General features: G+C 40.4%; 3 protein-coding genes across 3 annotated transcripts in view; 1 reads left to right on the top strand and 2 right to left on the bottom strand.

Annotated features, from left to right (window-relative positions):
- Positions 1-123: 123 nt before the first annotated feature.
- On the bottom strand, positions 124-4,742 carry LOC145435949 (kelch-like protein 3). The gene is made up of 2 exons (XM_080313227.1): positions 3,960-4,742; positions 124-3,522 (listed from the first exon to the last, which is right to left on the bottom strand). The coding sequence occupies exons 1-2, from the start codon at positions 4,739-4,741 to the stop codon at positions 2,913-2,915; spliced, it is 1,392 nt and encodes a 463-aa protein (XP_080169353.1). The 5' UTR covers position 4,742; the 3' UTR covers positions 124-2,912.
- Positions 4,743-4,777: 35 nt separating this feature from the next.
- On the bottom strand, positions 4,778-12,055 carry LOC145435947 (kelch-like protein 20). The gene is made up of 2 exons (XM_080313224.1): positions 9,846-12,055; positions 4,778-8,556 (listed from the first exon to the last, which is right to left on the bottom strand). Exons 1-2 carry the CDS (start codon positions 10,631-10,633, stop codon positions 7,923-7,925), a joined length of 1,422 nt encoding a protein of 473 aa, XP_080169350.1. The 5' UTR covers positions 10,634-12,055; the 3' UTR covers positions 4,778-7,922.
- Positions 6,438-12,928, top strand: part of LOC145435953 (uncharacterized) — a 73,394-nt gene continuing 66,903 nt past the window's right edge. Inside the window, exon 1 of the mRNA XM_080313231.1 lies at positions 6,438-6,448. The gene's annotated coding sequence lies outside the window, so the exon portion shown is untranslated. The remainder of the gene's footprint in view (positions 6,449-12,928) is intronic.

Here is a 12,928-nt window from a genome sequence, read left to right as displayed (position 1 = left end):
AATCGACAGGATGTCATTGCATTTTGCGTAGTTCCAAGAGCATGTTAATCGCATGCTCTTCCGTATTGACACGCACATGCCCCATCGTCTAAATTACACCTAATACCCTTGTCTACTAGAGACTCTGAAACAGGCAAACATTTGCAAACTTACAAAGGCGAGTAGTAAAAACGAACCGAGGTAAAAGTGAAGTTATGTACAAAGGCATTGGCAGTGCAGTAGATGTAGGTCATTATCTACAGTGGTGGTCAAAGCAGTAAGTGTTTCTCCTCAAGTACAAAGCGGAAAATTTCGACTCAATTACAAATGGAAGTAGAAATTTCAACGAAAAGTAGGCTACCGGAGTTGTTTCAAAAGTAGATTTGTTCAATGGCTGCATAATTTCAGCAGTTAATCGGCAGCGCCACTTTTAAAATTGCAGGTTGTATCTTCGCGACCGATTACCAACGCTGGTGATCTAGTTGTTAAGGATTATCAAATAAGGTATCAAGATAACTTGGTGGGTACCGAGTAAGAAATGTAGTTATGAGAAGCGCTAAATAATGCACTAGGACGCACAGAATATCCAATTTCGCCTTGCCAGTAACCTGTAACACTAGTCAACATTTTAACATGCACCCAGTTCCTGACTTCATTCAGGATAGGGTTGATGTTGAAAAAAAGGGGAATTTTGAATTTTGTCCGTAGAAAGGCTACAAATTGTTACGGTACAACATATCGGCAAGAAGCAAAAAAAGATTGAGCAGCATAGGTATGAAAATTCAGAAAACAATATCCAGGCCTTCATTATCTTTTAGCGATTATTAAGGTTGTGTTCAATTAACAGAAATGAAAAAAATAGTCAAGCATGAAAGCAGCTGTAAGAAATTAGGAAGCATAGTAAAAATGCTATGACCATGGCAAGCTTTGAGGGGTCAAAATCATTTGCATAAATTTCAAATTGAGAGATTCAATCTTTCGACCGATGAATCTCTGCAGGTGTGAAGTTACAAACGTAAAATATGATTCCGTGGTAAATCATGCTAGAAGCCGTCAATCTGAAATAGGAAACGAATTCATACCATTCTGTAAGTATTGCAACCGACTTATCAAGCAAATTTTAACTGTTATACTAGGAGGATTGATTTAAATCGATAGCAAAGAAATCACTGGATCATCTAAAGAAAATATTATCCACTGGAGCTATGCCGTATGTTGATCACTGGAGTCACCAAATATCCAGACAATTCCAGCAACATGAAAGTTGATACGTAAACAACAAGTACTTTGGACACACTGTTCATAATACTATACATAACTAAACTACCGATGGATGGGTAACAGGTGGTCTTATGGTGATGTTACAGATAGTGAACAGGGCGCAATTTTTTTATAACTCGCTTCAAACAAAAGCTACTACCGGACTGATTACAAAAACATATATTATAATCTGGTCAGGGCTAAGGACCCTCCAGAAATCGCCTGTCAAGTCAGAAATCTATAGTATTCCGAACAATCGAAGCTACGCAATACAATGACCTACTACCGTCGCTTCCATGAGACGCTCAATCTCATCACAATCGAGACGTGAAGCGGCGATTGTTCAGAACTCCGCCGATTTACAATTTCAAGAGCAAATTGTGAGAGGCGGCAGTACACTGACAGGATTATGATTTATATATTTCAAATTAGTACAATAGTCGTTTTAGACTGATTTCACTAGATTTTGTGAAACTTTGTGGTTGGGTAGTCGGTTAATAAATTACCATACCGGTTTACGAAGTGACCGTTAATTGCTGCAATTACCGTAATTTTCAATGTATAATGCGCAAAATTTTCACTTTTTTTTTGCCCTAAAATCGGGGAGTGCGTATTAAACATGGGAACAACAAGCTTGAAAAAAATCTCCCTCGATAAAAAAACTTGAAATCACACCTTTCTTCATGTTTGTTTCCAATCGCGCATCAATTTCAGCCATCGTGCCCAGTAATTCGTTTTATCAATGTTACGCGCTGCCAATTTGCGAGAAGCGTGTTACCAATTAACGAGCAGCACAGCACGCGGTCTCCTGCTGAGTTAGTTTGCCGTTTGTATGCAAATGAAATTAGGTCATTGAGCACCCGCGAGCAGCAATCCTCGCTAATTCATTGCGTCAATCAAAGACAGGCCTGAACAATCGCATATACAACAGGCCATGAGCGCAAGATATCATCGCTTGCGTAATCAGTCGCATCTCTAAAAGACCTGGTGCGCACGACATAACCGTTGGCCTGGGCAATCGCATCTGTAATAATAGGACTTGTGCGTAAGATGTCGTGTCGCTGGCCTAAACTATCGCGTCACCGGTCTCGCAGGCTTTGCTGCTACCTACTTTGGTTTAGAGAGAATGCCGTTAATTGTATAATGATTAGCAATCGCATCTGTAATGAGCCTCGTGCTCAAGATGCCGTGTCGCTTGCCTGAACTATCGTGTCGCCAGCCTCCCAGGCTTTGGCTGCTATCTACCATCGTTTAGAGACAATGCCGTTAATTGCATAATGATTAGCGATGGTTATGTCATGATTGTTGAACAGCGACATCGCAAAACAGAACGACATGTCGACATAGTATACTGAAACACAGCAATTCGTGTACTGCAAATGCAGGGTGCGTACTATACATGGGTACAGGCTTTTTCCCAGAATTTGCATGCCATTTTAAGGGTGCGTATTATACATGGGGGCGTACTATACTTGGAAAATTACGGTACACACACTATACAACAATGTCCGAGGAATGGAAAATCGATATTTTTGAGAAGAAGTAATTTGCTGAAAATGATATTGCTTAATGATACATAACATTCCAGGCAGTCATATCCATATGATGGGCCATTTTGTCACATCCTCAGCTGCATAACCATCACCGGTATGTATAAGGTTAACCTCAAACCATCAGGCATCAGCCATACCGGGCAAACTTTTTGTGACTCTGCAATGCAAATCCGATCCATCCTCCTCAACGCTATCCGTTTCTGAATCGGGAGGATGACCACAGATCGCTTGTACCTGAAAATTACCGACCTCGCCCTTGATTGCAAAGCGACTGCCATTGTCATTCTTCACAAAATCATAGACATCCTTTTCTGACAAAGAAAATCTTCGGAATCTTCGGTGTTTCAGGATATCATCCACATGAGCAAATCCTTCGTGATCGATTGCAATATCGTCGGGTGTTTTATTTACCAGTAGATTCGTCAGGGCTTCCGTAAGAGCTATATTCGGGCAGTTTTCATTCAAACTTTCAACTTTTGCCTTTCTACACTTTCGAGAATATGGCCATCGACGCTTGAAAGGTGTCGTGACAGATACACGCCTGTTATTCTCGGAAAGTACATTCCTTTTAGTGACACGCCACGGTTGGCGCAAGGATTGAATATTCGGTATTGCAGGTAAAGCAAAACTGTCTACTTGTTCTTCCTTTATAACGACTGCATGCAATTGTGCCTTGTTGTCATTGCACGCATTCCCAACATCAGATGAGTTCCCTTGATCTTTGCCACTCCTGTGACCAATGATGGATTTGTTGACATTTTTACGTCTCAGAATTATACAAGTGGGCAAAATCGAGAGTCAAGTTTTATTTTTGGCGGTGACTGCTATCCCTATGTGGGTAAAAATATAGAAGTCCTCGAAGAGTATGCCAGAAACCGACTTTTCAAAAATATCTTGTATGGTATATGTTTGACAATTGAGGACAAGTGGCTTGAAACAGAATTGTGCGGCACGGTGAAACACTCTTGTTTTCACAAATTTATTTATATATATCATATATGACATGGTTGACAGGAGCATTTAAGGATATCTCCACGAAATAAACAGTGATATGTGGGAATGGGCAGAATATACCGGCACATTCAAGGAACTTACAAGTACAAAGGATCGCTTGGCATTCCTTTTCAAGGCAATATACATTGGTATAAAAAGATGGAGCGCACTCACCTGTAGGATTCATTTTCTTCAATGAGTTTTTCCGAAACCTCAAGAAGGTGATCGCTAATTAGCTTATAAATCGCTAAATTGTTACTAACGATCGGGTGGGATTTTAGAAGATATCTCAAAAGCAATGGTGGCACGCAGTCCAACCGGACTTGTCGAATCTGGTCAAGCAAAGCATCAGTTACTAGCGGATTTTTCTCAGCCCACTTAAGTAGTACGATCAGCTTATCGTGTTCGGTACACTTCCCCCCTTCCGTCATAAGACGAACAACTTTCACAATTGACATCCTTCCGAATTGGGGACGGTTTGCGATCTCGATAAGATTTTCTTCAAAAAAGCTTTGACATTTCACGAATAATTCTTTCAACCCGTAATGATCTGCCTTAGCTCTCGTCCAAAAGTAGTTTTCCACATTCAACGATTTGGCCAAAATCCCGGCTATGACTTGCTTTGCCCCGTCTAACTGCAGCTTAGCTACGATCTCCAGAATGATTGAAATCTTATCGTCAGGGATTTCTAATTCGCCCGTATAAAAAAAATCGATGCAGTTCTTGACGCACTCCGAGTCCACGTTTCCAAAGGAAAGCGTCCGAAGGTGACTTTTGTTTGCCAACATGTCTCGGATGAAGGCTGATCCCGACGCCATTACGTTTCTGTGAGTGTGATAGACATCATTTTCAACTTTGATCATTAAGTCACAATCAACACGATCTTGTTGCATTAGGTGTAGTTCCGATAGCATTTTAACAGCATGCTCTTCCGCATTGACACGCACTCGGACCATCGTGTAAATTACACTCAACACCTTATATACTAGGGATTCTGAAACGGGAAAGATTTACAAACTAATAAAGCCGGGCAGTAAAAACAAACAGAGGTAAAAGTGAAGGCTATGTACAAAGGCATTGCCTGTGCAGTAGCTGTAGGCTAGGTTATCTATCTACATTGGCGGTCAAAGTTGCTACTCAAGTACAGGTAAAAGTAACACTGTAAACTTCTACTCAAATAGAAGTGGAAGTAGAAATTTCAAATACATGTCAAAACTACATTACGTAGAAGCAGAAAATAAAAGGCCGGAAAAGTAATGGAATCGTTTCAAGAATAGATTTGCTCAATGGCCGCATAATTTTAGCAGCTAATCGACACTGGCCACTTTCAATATCTCGACTGATGCAACATGACCAATGACACAACAAATTGTCTATTCACCATGATACAGAGGCTTGTTTACCCAGTTTCCATTGCAAATGATGGATGCATATCTCAAAACTGCTTTTCACTTTTTAAAAAACTTAGCATTAACAAAGTGGATAATCCTCAAATGAGGTTGCAATGAGGGCAGTGATATGGAATGTACTCAAAAGAGAAGATAAATAATGTGCTTAGGCGCACAGGATTTTTTATGAAGTCATGCGAGTACCCTGTAACAGTACTCAACCTTTCAGCATGCACACAGTTCCTCACTTAATTCAGGATAGTGTTGATGTTTAAAAAAAAAGCAGGCATGCGCCCATACTGCTCTTGCTGTAACAACACCGGAATAATTAAAATCGCACAAGTTCATCAACTGGCTGACTGAGACCAACACAAGCTGTAGGCCCCAGGCTGATATCAACCAGCGCGTTTGATATCAGTCAGCGTGTTGGTGGTGTTCAAATCCTGGGTGCGGACCTAGGGAGTTTCTCATTTAAAACTAGAAACCCCGTCTTTTTGAAATGTCAATTCACTAATTCATATTATGAACGATGCGTACTGCAAATCAGCGATTAACGCTAATACTATAACATCAGAAGATGTGTGTTGAAGGGTCATGCGCTCCGAAAATGATGTTGCCTCAAATTAAATCACATATCGAAAAGAAATTTTGGCCGCAGCCATTTTCTTCAGAAAGGCACTACAATGGAGCTGCAATTAAATGAATTTTGTATAAGACTAACTGACATGTCTGTGCATCATCGATTCCTAACCCGTTGCGAAATTTCTGGCGCAATATCTTCACTGTCGCACTTGTTCGACATGGCCGCCATATCGTAGCTTGGTTACTTGATGTACGAGTATATGGTCCAACACTCGGTTTGTTTACAAATGATACAACAGCACAGACTCTCAATGTCACTTGCAACATATGCATAATCACCATACTGTCGGGGCTCTGTTGCACACTACCGTTACCCTGCTGTGCCAATGCCGTCAGATAGAATTGGAAATCAACATACATGTATAATTTGTAAATTAACGAATGTAAAATTCCGAAAAATTGATATAATGGTGCCGATTGTGCCTCATTATTATTGATGTAAAATGATAGCATTTTTGTAGTGAATACAGTAAAGTACTGCGACAATATCCATTGGCCAATAACTTATTCGGTGGCTGTAACTGCATTCAGGTGTTTCTGATATTTATAGTGAATTTGAATGTGCTCTTGAGAATGTTCATTGTTCAATCTTGGCTAGTGTCAGATCATAATACACTAGCATAGCACAGCACAGTACCTTCAGCGTACAACCAAGCCTCGACCAGTATGGTGATTAAACAAATGCATACATTTGTTGCAAGTGGCATTGAGAGTCTCTGCTGTTGTATCATATGGATTTTGGAAGCAAATCCAGTGAAACATCGAACGAAATAAAAGTCGTGTCGACGTGACGTGCGACGGTGAAGATATCGTGCCAGCAATTTTGCAACGGGTAAAGAAACGCGATAGCTTGAGCGTAATGGGTCTTATGCTCAAATTTATTTAATTGAAACTCCACTACTGAGGCTTTCTGAAGAAAATGGCTGCGGCCAATTTTTTTTCTCGATCTGCACTTCAATTTGAGACCACATCATTTTTAGAGCGCAGTGACAGTTTAAGATTGAGTAATCGAAAGATACAACAGGACTGAGTCACCTGAAATCTGTGCCATTACAGAACAGAATCCACAGCAGACTTCCATCGTATTAATTTGTAAACCAGTTTGTCGTCACCGAGGTTGCGTATTCAATTGTTCGTTGGCGTGTTTGTGAATGGTTTATATTAAAGCGAGATCGAGGAATCACTAATTAACCGCTGGACTCAAGGGCAAGCTTATGTGTACTTATCCGCATAAATTCGTCAACACGATGATGATTGTCCGTCAACACGATGATGATTGTCCTATCAATGTATTATGAGCATTTTTGCATGTACTTAACCGTAATAAATTGATGCCAACTTAAATTTGAAATAATTTCAAACCCCTTACTTTCTATTCAAACCCTTCACTTTTTCCATCTGGCCACCCCACGTAGAAATAAAAGTTGGCGCCTATGGTACAGATAACTAACATACTGATCGATGGGCAACAGTTGGTGTTCTGGTGATGTTATAGATGGTGAATCGGGGCAGAATCTTTTACTAAACAAAAACTACTGTCGCACTAATTACAAAAATCTTTATTATATTCTGGTCATGGCTAGGAACCCTCCCGAAATTGCCTGTCAAGTCAGAAATGAATTTTGTTCCGAATGCTGCTTCTGCGAAGAACAATGCGGCGATTGTTTGGAACTGTGTTGATTTACAATTTGAATGGCAACTTATGAGGGGTTGTAGTACACTGATGAGATTATAATTTATATATTCCAAATCAGAGCAGCAGTCATCGAAGACCTATTTCAATAGATTTTGTGAAATTTTGTTGTATATAAGATTATCATAACAGTTTACAAAGCGATAAAAATAGCTGGCTTTATCCAGTAAGTCGCCCAACCATGCGGTCTTGTGCTTCGTATCCATCCTTAAGTTAATTATCCATCATTATACACACATTTCAATATGTTCTAGGCATGGAAAATCGATATTTTTGACACGAAGCAATATGCTGAAAATGACAATGGTTAATGATACACAATATTCCTGGCAGTTATATCCATATGGTTGACCATTTTGTCAAATCGTCAGAAGCATAACCATCATTGGTATATTTGAGATTAATCTCAAGACATCAGGTGTCAGCCATCTCAGGCCTACCGGGCACACTGTCTGTGACCCTGCTATCCAAATTTAATCCATCCTCGTCCACGCTACCCGTTTCTGAATCAGGAAGATGACCACAGGTCGCTTGTATCTTAAAATTACCGACTTTGCCCTTGATTGCAAAGCGACTCTCAATGTTATTTGTCACCAAATCATAGATCTCTTTTTCTGACAAAGAAAATCTTCGGAATCTTCGGTGTTTCAGGATATCTTTCACATAAGCAAATCCTTCGTGATCGATTGCAATATCGTCGGGTGTTTTATTTACCAGTAGATTCGTCAGGGCTTCCGTAAGAGCTTTATGCGGGCAGTTTGCATTTAATCTTTCAACTTTTGGCGTGCTACAATTTTGAGCACATGACCTTCGACGCTTAGAAGGTAACACAACGCTGAAGACTGGGTTATACTCGGAAAGTACATTCCTTTTAGGGACATGTCGCCGGTCCTGCAAGGTTTGAACATGCGGTATTGCAGGCAAAGCAACAGTGTCTAATTGTTCTTCCTTTACGACGACTGCATGCGATTGTGAGTTGTTATCATTGCATGTATTCCCAACGTCAGATGAGTTCCTTTGATCTCGTGACGTTGTCTCTTCGCCACTCCTGTTAATTGAACAGCAATGATGAATTCGTTGATATTTTTACGTCTCATGATTATACAAGTGGGCAATATCGAGTGTTAAGCTTCCTTTTGGGCAGTGACTGCTATCGGTATGTTGGTTAAAACACAAATGAGTTTGAAGATTATGTCAGAAACTGACTTCCTGAAATAATTGGTATGTTTGACAGTCGAGGATAAGAAGTGGCTTCAAACAGTAATTTTGGGGGCAAGATGAAAAACTCTTTTTTACACTAATCAATATATATATTATATATATACCGCATATATCAGAGGTCTCAAACTCAAATGTGCCTACGGGCCAATTTCCAATTTTTGATGGCGCCGCGGGCCACAGCTCCAATAATAGGGTAATTCAATATATTCCCGAGTAGGCCTTATTTGACGGGACCTTGCAGACTGACATTCCACACACATCTTGGAAATGTGACTCACTATTGTGAATTCATGCCTGCCACGAAAAAAATCACATTTTAAAATATTTGAATAAGATTGTTGCTGTACTTGGCATATAGTTGCTGCATATTTAGTTGAAGACAGCATGCTTGAGTACAAATGCACCAGGACATCGGAAAAGCTGTCGCGTTATGATTGCAGGTATAGCTCACATTTGAATTGTAACAATTATAGGTAGAATATTTTAGAATTTTACAAAGATTGATCTGATATCAGAGCATTGGAGCAGTACAGCTCAATCCGGGTTTCGGGCATACTCCTGATAACAACGCTATTGATCATGTCATTACGTAAGTCAAATTGAATCATCATAAGATTTACCTCGAATACTGGAACAGGATCTATTACAACTTGAATATAATGACTACTGTGCCATAGCAATAGAAATGTCCAATCGCCGAAGTATTATTCATTGATCGTCCATTGCGTGGGAACTTTTGAAAGTGATGTAATAGTGAAGTTTGATGAGTAGTTTCCGGCTTCTGGAGTAGTTTTGGGTGAATTTCCAGTTTTTAAAGTAAAAAGGAATATTTGGCAGTTAAATATTGTCGAATACTTCGAAATCCAAAATGCCGTCGCTGGCCGCATAAAACGGTCTCGCGGGTCACATGCGGCCCCCGTGTCTGAGACCTCTGGCATATATATTATACTATAAGACATCGTTGACAGAAGCATTTACCGCTGTATCCACAAAATAAGATATGTGGAAACAGGCAAAATATAATGGCACATTCAAATAACTTACAAGTACAAACAATTTCCTGGCATTACTCTTTTAGGAAATAGACATTGGAATAAAAAGAATTGGCACACTCACCTGTAGGACTCATTTCCTTCAAGGAGTTTTTCCGAAATCTCAAGAAGGTGATCACTTATTAGCTTATAAGTAGCAAAATCGTTGCTAACAACTGGGTGGGATTTGAGGAGATTTCTCAAAAACACCGGTGGCACGCGGTCCAACCTGATTCGCTGAATCTGCTCAAGCAAGACATATGTTTTCGATTGGTTTTTCTCAGCCCATTTGAGAAGTACAACCAGCTTGTCGTGTTCGGTAAACTTTCCCTCTTCTGTAAGCAAAATATCAACGATTTCCGTTATTGTCGTCCTTCCGAATTCGGGCCGGTTCGCGATCTCCATAAGATTTTCTTTGACAAATTGTTTGCATTTCACCGAGACTTCTTTCAGCCCGTACTTATCTGCCATATTTCTCGTCGAAAAGTAGTTTCCCACATCCAATGATTCATCCAAAATCTCGGCAATGACCCGTTTTACCCCGCCCAACCGCAGAATTGTACCAATATTCAGAACGTTTGCAATCTTCCCGTCGGGGATTTCCAGCTCGCCCGAATAAATGAAATCAATGCAGCTCTTCACACACTGCGAGTCCTGTTTTGCAAAACAAAGCTGCCAGGGTGTGTGAGTTTTGTTTGCCAGCATGTCTCGGATGTATGTCGAGCCCGCCGACATTACACTTCTATGAGTGCGATAGACATCATTTTCGACTTTGATCAATAAGTCACAATCGACGCAATCACGTTGCATTCTGCGCAGTTCGGATAGCATTTCAACAGCATGCTCTTCCGCATTGACACGCTCACGCACCATTGTGTAAATTACACCTAACACCTTGTTTACTAGGGATTCTGAAACAGATTAAATTTGCGAAATTATGTAGGAGGGTAATACAAAATATAGATGAAAGTGAAGGCACTTTAGTAAGGCATTGGCAGTGCAGTAGCTGTTGGCTATTTAGCTACAGTGGCAGTCTAAGTACATGTAGTTAGTATTGATACTGAAGCAGAAGTAGGCTACAAGTAACACCGAAAGCTTCTACTCAATAACAAGTGAAAATTTCAAACATATATCCAAGGTTCTCTAAGTAGAAGTAGAAAATGAAGGTCAGAAAAGTAATAAAAATGGAAAATTTAATGGTCGCATAATTTTAGCAGCTAATCGGCAGTGGCAACTTTCAAAATTGCAAGGTGTATCTTCGCGACTGATGCAAAATGACAGTAAAAATAGGTCCAATTTTCAAAAATTAATTCAGTTAACATGATACGGGGGCTCATTTACCCAGTTGTTATGGCAGATTCAAGGGTCAAAGTGATGCAAGCATATCCCAAAGCTTCCTTTCACTTTACAAAATTTGAGCCTTACCAAAGCTCGTGGATCTAGTCACTTGGGCTTATAAAATAAGGTATCAAGACAACTCGAAGGGGAGTGACATGAAATGAGAAACACTAAATAATGCACTTAGGCGCACAGGATATCGAATAGCGTCTTGCCAGTGACCTGTAACAGTACTCGGCATTCCAGCATGCCACCAGTTCCTGACTTCATTCAGGATAGAGTTGATGATGGTTCAAAAAAGGCAGTTATGAATATTGTCCGTGGAAATGCTACAAATTGTTGCAAGTTATCGACAAGAATCAAAAAAGGATTGGAGTAGCATTGGTAAACACAGTCTACTGCAAATTGAGAACACAATATATGGAACTTCATTACTATCGAATAGTGTTTAACATGATTGTGTTCAAGTAGAAGAAGTGTACAAAATAGTCGAACACGGAAGCGGCTGAAAGTATCACTGTGATATTAGGTATAATAAAAAAAGCTATGACCATGGCAAGGTTTGAGGGGTCAAACTCAGCAGCACATAATTTTAAATTGTGAAATTCAATCTTTCGATTGATAACCCCCTGAGAGTGTGATGTCACGAAGGTAAAATATGATTGAGAGGTGATTTATGTTAGAAGCCGTCAATCAGAATTAGGCATGCCTGATAAAAAGTGAATCCATACTATCCCGTATATGTCTTGAGACCCATTTATCAAGCAAATTCTAACTATCATACTAGCTGCAGGGATTGATTTATATAAACTAGATAGTCCTATAACTAGAACCTCTAAACAAAATGTTATCCACAACAGCTGGTTTTTAACATTCAGCAAGTCATCAAATACCAAGACTCTTCCAACTACATGAAAGCGGATACAGACGTTACTGTTGCATGGATTACGAAAATATCTAGTACCGGCATAGGCGCCGAGCCTGGGTATGCAAGGTATGCCACGCATACCTAGACATATTTTTAGGTATGCGGCATACCTAGAATTCGGTTTACTTGTATCGGCATACACCCCGATTGTGTTATTTTAGAACAAATCGCAATGTATTTCCGTTTACAACATTACCCGCTGTTGCTTATGTGAGCGAGGCAGCCCGTTGCGCGCGGCCAATTAGCGAGATTCGTCTGTGCACAATCTAATGCGACGCGATTTCCCGCTGAGCTGATCGCGAAATCATGTCATTGATCATTGATAATGTAACGCGACGCCATTCCCGATGAGATGATCGCGAAATTATGTCATTCATTGCCGTACGCTCGGCAATCGTCGCTTGGGCGCTTGCCTGATTTATCGCGTCTCCAACAAGCCTAGTTTCACTGGCTTGAACAATCACATCAGCAGTAGGCCCGGTGCGTACTGTACCATCGCTAGTCTGCACTATCACATCTGCATTGACGCGCACGATATCATCGCTGGCCTATACACAATCGCATCTGCAGCAGGCCTAGTACGCAAGATACCATCGCTTGCCTGTGGCCAACCATCGCGTCTCGAGCCTAGCATGCGTTAGCTCCAATCTCTCGATGGCTTGAAGACAATGCAGTTAGGTGTATGCTGATGGGTGATTGTAATTAAAGAGTGACATCGCTAAATTGAAAGACATCGAATGTCCGCAGACATGTGCGATTGTGTGTGCGCCGTACATGTGTAATTGAATTCCGCTAATACTTAAACATAACCATCAGAAGATGTGTGTCAAGGCTTGAGTTGTAAAAGCCGAGAAAGGTTTGAACAACCTGAAATCGGTGCCATTATAGAACATGTTCCATAA

This window comes from Botryllus schlosseri, chromosome 3 (assembly GCF_051294905.1).
Source record: "Botryllus schlosseri isolate E-star chromosome 3, Bs_hap1, whole genome shotgun sequence".
NCBI classification, from domain to species: Eukaryota; Metazoa; Chordata; class Ascidiacea; order Stolidobranchia; family Styelidae; genus Botryllus; species Botryllus schlosseri.
This window is presented reverse-complemented; position numbering and strand designations above follow the sequence as displayed.

What these genes read in the sequence shown, in the direction of transcription:
- LOC145435949 (XM_080313227.1), bottom strand. Translation starts at nt 4,741, where the DNA reads ATGGTCCGAGTGCGTGTCAATGCGGAAGAGCATGCTGTTAAAATGCTA. An exon ending in GAAGAAAATGAATCCTACAG is followed by an intron (nt 3,523 to 3,959) that starts GTGAGTGCGCTC and finishes CATTGGTCACAG; the next exon opens with GAGTGGCAAAGATCAAGGGA.
- LOC145435947 (XM_080313224.1), bottom strand. Translation starts at nt 10,633, where the DNA reads ATGGTGCGTGAGCGTGTCAATGCGGAAGAGCATGCTGTTGAAATGCTA. An exon ending in GAAGGAAATGAGTCCTACAG is followed by an intron (nt 8,557 to 9,845) that starts GTGAGTGTGCCA and finishes TTCAATTAACAG; the next exon opens with GAGTGGCGAAGAGACAACGT.